The sequence below is a fragment of the Salmo salar genome, chromosome ssa11, assembly GCF_905237065.1.
Source record: "Salmo salar chromosome ssa11, Ssal_v3.1, whole genome shotgun sequence".
Classification (NCBI taxonomy): Eukaryota; Metazoa; Chordata; class Actinopteri; order Salmoniformes; family Salmonidae; genus Salmo; species Salmo salar.
The window spans coordinates 56760991-56771646 of NC_059452.1; the positions used below are offsets into that span (position 1 = coordinate 56760991).

A 10656-nucleotide genomic window follows, 5' to 3' on the forward strand; every position below is an offset into this window, starting at 1 on the left:
CTGTAGCAGGAGGCTGGCCTCTACTCTGTAGCTGGAGACTGGCCTCTACTCTGGCCTCTCATTACAGCCTAGTTGATGTTATTCCAGATGACTTTAATCTGTTGATGGATGTAGGGTGCTTCTGATTGGTTGAATCTGGGTGAAAATAACTCCAATCATTGATCAGCTAAATGTGTTGTTTTGAAGAAAGAAAGAGCCAACAAAAAACAGTCATTATTTAATCATAATTTTCCATTTATTTCAATGATGTATCGTATCTCCTGTGTGAAGTCGTTGTCCTTTTCATAGTCAGTCAGTTTGTCATGTTACTGGCAACATGAACTGGACCCATAGAACTGGGATCCTCATGGTCTGTTTGATCAGAGAGACAGAAGAACTGAGATGAAACAAGAGACGAGTCCCCTCAGCCAGCTGGTTCTGAGCCTCAGTTCACTAACCCAAACCAATCCCATAGAGCCTCAGGACAGCAGTCAGCCAGCTGGTTCTGAGGCTCAGTTCACTAACCCAAACCAACCCCATAGAGCCTCAGGACAGCAGTCAGCCAGTTGAGGGAACATGGAGACAGAGAGACATCTTTATGGCTTGTTTGTCCCCAGTCTGTCTCATATAGCTGAGTCCTCAGTCATAGTGTAGAGGGAACATGAGAGACATCTTTATGGTCCTGTTTGTCCCCAGACTCTCTCATATAGCTGAGTCCTCAGAGTCATAGTGTAGAGGGAACATGAGAGACAGAGAGACATCTTTATGGTCCTGTTTGTCCCCAGACTCTCTCATATAGCTGAGTCCTCAGAGTCATAGTGTAGAGGGAACATGGAGACATCTTTATGTCCCTGTTTGTCCCCAGACTCTCTCATCGGACTAGATGGGCTAAATGGTAACGCTCTTATTATCTGATCTATTAGAAACTGCACTGCAACTTCCTTTTCTTTACTGTTAACTGCCAAAGGGCCCCATTGTTGCACATGGAAATAAAACCAACTTATAGAACTGGAAGGCTCTGAGCCATATTGACTGGAAGGCTCTGAGCCATATTGACTGGAAGGCTCTGAGCCATATTGACTGGAAGGCTCTGAGCCATATTGACTGGAAGGCTCTGAGCCATATTGACTGGAAGGCTCTGAGCCATATTGACTGGAAGGCTCTGAGCCATATTGACTGGAAGGCTCTGAGCCATATTGACTGGAAGGCTCTGAGCCATATTGACTGGAAGGCTCTGAGCCATATTGACCGGAAGGCTCTGAGCCATATTGACTGAAGGCTCTGAGCCATATTGACAGTTTGGCTGGAAGGCTCTGAGCCATATTGACAGTTTGACTGGAAGGCTCTGAGCCATATTGACAGTTTGACAACAACACTCCAGTTCTCCATCCATAGACTGTATGGACAGTTCAGCAAACAGCTTTCAATACAGAGATTGTCAATCCCCTTGTTCTGATTGACACAGTAATGGACGCCATGTTGACTCCAACAGTCCAGTATTTTCCCTCCCTCCAAACCGGCTGGTCGTTAGATTGGGACAGTAATGGATGCCATGTTGACTCCAACAGTCTAGTATTTTCCCTCCCTCCCTCCCTCCAACCTGGCTGGTCGTTAGATTGGGACAGTAATGGACGCCATGTTGACTCCAACAGTCCAGTATTTTCCCTCCCTCCAACCCGGCTGGTCGTTAGATTGGGACAGTAATGGACGCCATGTTGACTCCAACAGTCCAGTATTTTCCCTCCCTCCAACCCGGCTGGACGTTAGATTGGGACAGTAATGGACGCCATGTTGACTCCAACAGTCCAGTATTTTCCCTCCCTCCAACCCGGCTGGACGTTAGATTGGGACAGTAATGGACGCCATGTTGACTCCAACAGTCCAGTATTTTCCCTCCCTCCAAACCCGGCAGGTCGTTAGATTGGGACAGTAATGGACGCCATGTTGACTCCAACAGTCCAGTATTTTCCCTCCCTCCAACCCCCAGCATCAGTCAGTATCCCTGTTGAGTCAGTCAGTCAGCCCCTAGACGAGCAGTCACACATACCCTGGCAGAGACACTGGCAGAACCCATAGACCAGACAAACAGTCAGACTGGACGGTACCAGGCTCACACAGACTATGCCCAGCGTCACCCTCTGGATCACCAGCAGGTAGATGCCAAGGGGCAGGGACCCGAAGTAGAACAGCCCCAGGAGCCACACCAGGATCCTGGGGACGTGAGAACACAACTTGGACAGGGCTTCCTGAACCTCCGGCCCGTTGGAACCCACGGAGACGGAGTCCAGGCTGGGCTCTGTGTAGTGGTCTGAACTGCCCAGGCCACGGCCCCCGGATCCCGTCTCCCTCTGGACCTCCATGATAGTGATCACCAGGCAGTTGGAGGAGTGGTGCGAGGGGGAGGTAGAAGACAGGCTCTTGGGGGTGAGGGTCACCTCTTTGCTGTGGTCGGAGCTCCAGGACTTATCCCTGACGGCCAGGCAGGATATGATGTTGGAGTCATTGGGGAGTCCCGACACCTCGCATTCGCTGACCTCTGTTTCGTGTCGGCAGAAAGGGCAGGAAATGCAGCCCAAGACGTCTCCCATGTCCAGGATCTTGTTGAGGCAGCGGGTACACGCCCGGTGGAGACAGTCCAGGATCTTGGGCCTGCGGTTGTGGACATTGTAGCGCTGGTAACAGATCTTACACTCCAGGTCGTCTGTGATGGGGGTCAGGCTCAGGGTGGGGGTGGTGACAGGAGTGATGGTGGAGGGGGGTGTCTCATCCGGGTCAGGCTGAGGAACACTCATAATGGTCGCATGCTCTGAGGGAGAGGGGGAGGGAGAGTGAGAGAGGGAGGGAGGGTGGGGGAGAGAGGGGGAGAGAGAGAGAGGGGAAGGGAGGGAGGGAGAGGGGAAGGGAGGGGGAGAGAGAGGGAGAGAGGGAGGGGAGGGGGAGAGAGGGAGAGAGAGAGAGAGTAGTTAGGTACTTTTTTTACACCTTATGGTACATTTTTCTATTTAATTAAAAAGGTCAATGTCCCTGTCTCTGTTCTGCAGCCTCTATCTCTACTAAAGGTCCCTGTCTCATCATGTCCCTGTCTCTGTTCTGCAGCCTCTATCTCTACTAGATGAATAATTTCAGTCTGGACATGTTGTTATGGGGACGTGTTGAGCTGAAGTACCTCTGTCTGCCTGTCTGCCTGTCTGCCTGTCTGTCTGCAGAGAGGAGAACTATATAAAATGCGGATTACATGTTCATATCAATACAGAGCTATTCATGTAGCATCCATGTAGCCTAAATCCTCCATGTTGTAAGTTCATTTGACCAAGCTGTTCATTGTGTTCTTTATAATGTGGTCGATTAGAAGGCCGGCTGTGTCTGTTTCTACTCTGAGATAACGTAATGACTTCTCACTGCGTCTGTTTCTACTCTGAGAGATAACATAATGACTCCTCTATGTAGAGGTTATTCACTGTGTCTGTTTCTACTCTGAGAGATAACATAATGACTCCTCACTGTGTCTGTTTCTACTCTGAGAGATAACATAATGACTCCTCACTGTGTCTGTTTCTACTCTGAGAGATAACGTAATGACTCCTCACTGTGTCTGTTTCTACTCTGAGAGATAACGTAATGACTCCTCACTGTGTCTGTTTCTACTCTGAGAGATAACATAATGACTCCTCACTGCATCTGTTTCTACTCTGAGAGATAACGTAATAACTCCTCACTGTGTCTGTTTCTACTCTGAGAGATAACGTAATGACTTCTCACTGTGTCTGTTACTACTCTGAGAGATAACATAATGACTCCTCACTGTGTCTGTTTCTACTCTGAGAGATAACGTAATGACTCCTCACTGCGTCTGTTTCTACTCTGAGAGATAACGTAATGACTCCTCACTGTGTGTGTTTCTACTCTGAGAGATAACGTAATGACTCCTCACTGTGTCTCTTTCTACTCTGAGATAACATGCTGTTTATTCTGTTATGTTCATTAACTCTACTCTGTATCAGCATCCATTAAGCCTCTCAGTCTAACAGACACACACACACACACACACACACACACACACACACACACACACACACACTGACAGACGGACATGTCCATCACCATCGTGTTCTGTGGTCCTCAGTGACAGATGGACATGTCCATCACCATGGTGTTCTATGGTCCTCAGTGACAGATGGACATGTCTATCACGTTTACATTTACGTCATTTAGCAGACGCTCTTATCCAGAGCGACTTACAGATTGGTGCATTCACCTTATGATATCCAGTGGAACAACCACTTTACAATAGTACATCTATATCTTTTAGGGGGGGGGATTACTATATCCTATCCCAGGTATTCCTTAAAGAGGTGGGGTTTCAGGTGTCTCCGGAAGGTGGCGATTGACTCCGCTGTCCTGGCGTCGTGAGGGAGCTTGTTCCACCATTGGGGTGCCAGAGCAGCGAACAGTTTTGACTGGGCTGCGCGGGAACTGTGCTTCCGCAGAGGTAGGGGGGCCAGCAGGCCAGGGGTGGATGAACGCAGTGCCCTTGTTTGGGTGTAGGGACTGAAGGTACGGAGGTGCCGTTCCCCTCACAGCTCCATAGGCAAGCACCATGGTCTTGTAGCAGGCTTCCATCTGGCTCTACCATAAAGGCCTGATTGGTGGAGTGCTGCAGAGATGGTTGTCCTTCTGGAAGGTTCTCCCATCACCACAGAGGAACTCTGGAGCTCTGTCAGAGGGACCATCGGGTTCTTGGTCACCTCCCTGACCAATGCCCTTCTCCCCCGATTGCTCAGTTTGGCCGGGCGGCCAGCTCTAGGAAGAGTCTTGGTGGTTCCAAACGTCTTCCATTTAAGAATGATAGAGCTGTGAGGTGATAGGTGAGAAGATAGAGCTGTGAGGTGATAAGTGAGAAGATAAAGCTGTGAATGCAGCCTCCTCAGGAGATAAACATGCCGGGTTAGCTGGCTGTTCAGAGACGGGTTAGCGTGGCTGGCTGTTCAGAGACGGGTTAGCGTGGCTGGCTGTTCAGAGACGGGTTAGCGGGGCTGGCTGTTCAGAGACGGGTTAGCGGGGCTGGCTGTTCAGAGACGGGTTAGCGTGGCTGGCTGTTCAGAGACGGGTTAGCGTGGCTGTTCAGAGACGGGTTAGCCTATGGTGAAGCCCGTTGGTGGAGAGTGGACTGTAGCCCAGGACAGGTGTTTTATTTATGGGTAGATTGCTATTTCTGTTGTGAGTGTATTTTTGGACTGGGCTTTAGTCTGTGCATTATTAAATCCAGACAAATCCTACCGTGACTTCTTTACACACCATAAGATATTCAGATGGTGGAGAGAGATATGGAGAGAGAGAGAAGGGGGGTTAGAGGGAGAGAGAGATGGGGAGATAGAGGGGGAGAGAAGGGGGTTAGAGGGGGGAGAGAAGGGGGGTTAGAGGGGGAGAGAGATTGGACTTAGATAGAGAGAGATGGGGAGAGAAGGGGGGGTTAGAGGGGGAGAGAGATTGGACTTAGATGGAGAGAGAGATGGGGAGAGAAGGGGGGTTAGAGGGAGAGAGAGATGGGGAGAGAAGGGGGTTAGATGGGGAGAGGGGAGAGGGGTTAGAGGGAGAGAGATGGAGAGATAGAAGGGTGTTAGATGGAGAAAGAGATGGGGGTTAGATGGAGAGAGAGATGGGGAGAGAAGGGGGGTTAGATGGGGAGAGGGATGGAGAGAGAGATGGGGAGAGATGGGGAGAGATGGAGAGAGGGATGGAGAGAGAGATGGGGTTAGTTGGGGAGAGAAGGGGGGTTAGATGGGAAGAGAGAGATGGAGAGAGAGAAGAGGGGTTCAAGGGAGAGAGATGGAGAGAGAGAAGGGGGGTTAGATGGAGAGGGATGGAGAGAGAGATGGGGAGAGAAGGGGGGGTTAGATGGGGAGAGAAGGGGGTTAGATGGGGAGAGAAGGGGGTTAGATGGGGAGAGGGAAGAGGGGTTAGAGGGAGAGAGATGGAGAAAGAGATGGGGGTGAGATGGAGAGACAGGTGGGGAGAGAAGGGGGTTAGATGGAGAGAGAGAAGGGGGTTAGAGGGGGAGAGATGGAGAGAGGAGGGGGTTAGAGGGAGAGAGATGGGGGGTTAGAGACGGAGAGAGAGAAGAGGGGTTCGAGGGAGAGAGATGGAGAGAGAGAAGGGGGTTAGAGGGAGAGAGATGGGAGAGAGAAGAGGGGTTTACAGGGAGAGAGATGGGGAGAGAGAAGAGGGGTTTAGAGGGAGAGAGATGGAGAGAGAGAAGAGGGGTTAGAGGGAGAGAGATGGAGAGAGAGAGAGGAGGGGTTCGAGGGAGAGATAGGAGGGGTTAGAGGGAGAGAGAAGAGGGGAGAAGGGGATGGGAGAGATTGTGTGTGAACAAGAGAGAGAGAGAGAGAGCATACCAGGCAGTGGTACTGTGGTGGTAATACTGTTATTATTGTAGATTATTATAGGAATTGAAATAAGAATCCGGTCTGATCATGAAGAATAATGTCTGGTAGGACCTATTTTATTATATGAGCAGTACATTTTCACAAAAAATTTTTGGCTCGCAACATCGAAGGGTGAGGGGCCTCCAATTTTTTTAATAGGCCGGGTCTTTTTACTGCCCCCCCCCCCTTGCTCCTGCTTCCTGGCTGAAAGGTTAATTGTTGATTTGCACAGTAGCAGCTCTGCTCTCTCCTCAGCTGTATTCTGTGGAAGAGGACTGGCTGACACCCTAGAGGGAGGAAGAGGTGGCTGTCTCTCTATGCTTACCTAATGAGCTGTTGGCACTTAGAGAGAGAAGGAGGGAGAGAGATGGAGGGAGAGAGATGGAGGGAGAGAGATGGAGGGAGAGAGATGGAGGGAGAGAGATGGAGGGAGAGAGAAGGAGAGAGAGAGAGAGAGAGAGATGGAGGGAGAGAGAGATGGAGGGAGAGAGAGAGATGGAGAGAGAGAAGGATGGAGTGAGATGGAGAGCGAGAAGGATGTAGAGAGAGAGATGGAGAGAGAGAAGGAGGGAGAGAGAGATGGATAGAGAGAAGGAGTGAGAGAGAGAGATGGAGAGAGCCCTTTCCTTTCAGTCTCCCTCAGTAGCAGTAGGGGGGGAAACACACTGTGCATGGTTTACTGTTCAGACATTTCCCTGGCTATGTCGTCAAGTAACCATATTAACACACCAATAGGTTTTGCGAAAAATATAACTTCCCCAAAATGTCTCTGTTTCCCCTAAATGCTGGTGGGAGGATTCCCTGTTTCCTGCTTATTCCCTTTTGATTCCCGGGAATCTTCCAACCGAGATTTCTGGGGGAAAAAACCTGGTGATTTTTCCAAAACCCACTACACCCCAATTACTTTGAAGTAACAGCCCTAGGAAAACACTGCACAATTTAATATTCACACCCCCTGCTTTAGGGAAATACTGTTGAAGGAATAAAGACATCTAGTTCCCCATCACTCATAACCGCCTCGATAACACAACCCACTTTGATCAGCCGCGTACGTCAACGCCGTGTCCAGAGCCCAGCCGCCTCTCGAGGTTAAAGCAGTGGGTTGATGTCCCACGTAAAGGAACCTAGTGGATCAGACATTGAAAAGATGCCCCTGAGATCTGTCCCCCCAGAGAGTGGGTCTGATATAGACTCAGAGTGCTGTGTTGTAGAGAGTGGGTCTGATATAGACTCAGAGTTCTGCTGTGTTGTGTTGCTGGTTCATTACCAGGTCTGTGTTGTGTTGCTGGTTCATTACCAGGTCTGTGTTGTGTTGCTGGTTCATTACCAGGTCTGTGTTGTGTTGCTGGTTCATTACCAGGTCTGTGTTGTGTTGCTGGTACATTACCAGGTCTGTGTTGTGTTGCTGGTTCATTACCAGGTCTGTGTTGTGTTGCTGGTTCATTACCAGGTCTGTGTTGTGTTGCTGGTTCATTACCAGGTCTGTGTTGTGTTGCTGGTACATTACCAGGTCTTTGTTGTGTTGCTGGTTCATTACCAGACAGCAGTATGTAGAGGTAGATTGTTAATATCCTGAGACATAGTGACGACTTCAGACTGTGTTTTTCTTTAAGACCACATAATCATATCACTGCTGCTACTGCTGCTGTTCCCACGCTGTCTGACGCTCGGCCCTGTTTTACTCAGACCCGCCGCTCTCTCCACCAGCCCTCCTTCTCTCTCCTCTCTCCTTCTCTCTCTACCAGCTCTCCTTCTCCCTCCTCTCTCCACCAGCTCTCCTTCTCTTTCCTTCTCTCCTTCTCCTCTCTCCTTCTCTTTCCCAGCTCTCCTATCTCTACCAGCTCTCCTTCTCCTCTCTCCTTCTCTCTCCTTCTCTCTCCTTGTCTCTCCACCAGCTCTCCTTGTCTCTCACCAGCTCTCCTTCTGTCTCTCCACCAGCTCTCCTTGTCTCTCCACCAGCTCTCCTTGTCTCTCCACCAGCTCTCCTTGTCTCTCCACCAGCTCTCCTTGTCTCTCCACCAGCTCTCCTTGTCTCTCCACCAGCTCTCCTTGTCTCTCCACCAGCTCTCCTCCTCTCTCCACCAGCTCTCCTCCTCTCTCCTTCTCTTCTCTCCTTCTCTTCTCACCTTCTCTCTCTCCTTCTGTCTCTCCTTCTCTCTCCACCAGCTCTCCTTCTCTCTCCACCAGCTCTCCTTCTCTCTCCACCAGCTCTCCTTCTCTCCTCTCCTTCTCTCTCTCCTTCTCCTTCTCCTCTCTCTACCAGCTCTCCTTCTCTGTCTACCAGCAACATATTGCACAAGCAAAGATAGGCACACATCGAGGCTTATATTAACCCCCGCTGTACCAAACCAAATGCTATGCAAGAAGGATGAGGAAATAATGTCTAGACACTTTTTTCTGGGATAGATTACATTTATGAATACCTGGCTGGGCTATGAATACCTGGCTGGGCTGTGAGACAGTAGATTACATTTATGAATACCTGGCTGGGCTGTGGGACAGTAGATTACATTTATGAATACCTGGCTGGGCTGTGGGACAGTAGATTACATTTATGAATACCTGGCTGGGCTGTGAATACCTGGCTGGGCTGTGAGACAGTAGATTACATTTATGAATACCTGGCTGGGCTGTGAATACCTGGCTGGGCTGGGGGACAGTAGATTACATTTATGAATACCTGGCTGGGCTGGGGGACAGTAGATTACATTTATGAATACCTGGCTGGGCTGGGGGACAGTAGATTACATTTATGAATACCTGGCTGGGCTGTGGGACAGTGGATAACTGTACCTCTGAGTGCACACACACAGACACACACACACAAACACACATACTGAGACAAACACACTAACACACACATTAGAAGTTAAAACAAGTACCCCTCCTCTCTCTCCCTTCCCCAAATCCTTACCTTACTCTGCAGTAGGTCCGTTGTCTGGGTACTACAGTGGTCCAGTGGCTAAGTACTCCAGTGGTCCAGTGGCTGAGTACTCCAGTGGTCCAGTGGCTGAGTACTACAGTGGTCCAGTGTCTGGGTACTCCAGTGGTCCAGCGTCTGAGTACTCCAGTGGTCCAGTGGCTGAGTACTCCAGTGGTCTAGGGTCTGAGTACTCCAGTGGTCCAGTGGCTGAGGTCTCCAGTGGCCCAGTGTCTAGGTACTACAGTGGTCCAGTGTCTGGGTACTACAGTTGTCCAGTGGCTGAGTACTACAGTAGTCCAGTGTGAGTGCTACAGTGGTTCCAGTGGCTGAGTACTCCAGTGGTCCAGTGGCTGAGTACTCCAGTAGTCCAGTGTGAGTACTACAGTGGTTCCAGTGGCTGAGTACTCCAGTGGTTCCAGTGGCTGAGTACTCCAGTGGTTCCAGTGGCTGAGTACTCCAGTGGTTCCAGTGTCTGAGTACTCCAGTGGTTCCAGTGTCTGAGTACTCCAGTGGTCCAGTGTCTGAGTACTTAATAGCCTTAGTTCTCCTATGTTCCTCAAGGTGCTGGTAGTAGTGGTGGTGCTAAATGTCCATTCTCTGGTGGAGCCATCCCCCTGACAGGGTCTCCTCTCTGTCTCCAGGAGCAGCCATCCCCCTGACAGGGTCTCCTCTCTCTCTCTCAGGGAGCCGGCAGTCTAAATGTCTCCTCTCCTCCTCTCTCTCTCCCTCCAGGAGCAGGCAGCGGTCTGACTGTCTCCTCCTCTCTCTCTCCCTCCAGGAGCAGGCAGCGGTCTGACTGTCTCCTCCTCTCTCTCTCTCCCTCCAGGAGCAGGCAGCGGTCTGACTGTCTCCTCTCTCTCTCTCCCTCCAGGAGCAGGCAGTGGTCTGACTTTCTCCTCCTCCTCCCTCTCTCTCCCTCCAGGAGCAGGCAGCGGTCTGACTGTCTCCTCTCTCTCTCTCTCCCTCCAGGAGCAGGCAGTGGTCTGACTGTCTCCTCCTCTCTCTCTCTCTCCCTCCAGGAGCAGGCAGCGGTCTGACTGTCTCCTCCTCTCTCTCTCTCCCTCCAGGAGCAGGCAGCGGTCTGACTGTCTCCTCTCCTCCTCTCTCTCCCTCCAGGAGCAGGCAGCGGTCTGACTGTCTCCTCTCCTCCTCTCTCTCCCTCCAGGAGCAGGCAGCGGTCTGACTGTCTCCTCCTCCTCTATCTCTCTCCCTCCAGGAGCAGGCAGCAGTCTGACTCTCTCCTCCTCTTCTCTCTCTCTCCCTCCAGGAGCAGGCAGCGGTCTGACTGTCTCCTCCTCTCTCTCTCCCTCCAGGAGCAGGCAGCGGTCT

At 50.8% G+C, this 10656-nt stretch overlaps 2 protein-coding genes across 3 annotated transcripts in view; one reads left to right on the top strand and one right to left on the bottom strand.

Annotated features, from left to right (window-relative positions):
- LOC106591800 (centrosomal protein of 89 kDa-like) overlaps positions 1-10656 on the top strand; it is a 97900-nt gene that overhangs the window by 62044 nt on the left and 25200 nt on the right. The gene's annotated exons all lie outside the window — the stretch shown is intronic.
- Positions 1998-2781, bottom strand: LOC106593614 (E3 ubiquitin-protein ligase RNF182). The gene has a single exon (XM_045690342.1). The coding sequence runs from the start codon at positions 2769-2771 to the stop codon at positions 1998-2000; it is 774 nt and encodes a 257-aa protein (XP_045546298.1). The 5' UTR covers positions 2772-2781.

Coding starts and splice junctions, on each gene's coding strand:
- LOC106593614 (XM_045690342.1), bottom strand. CDS start 2,771: ATGAGTGTTCCTCAGCCTGACCCGGATGAGACACCCCCCTCCACCATC.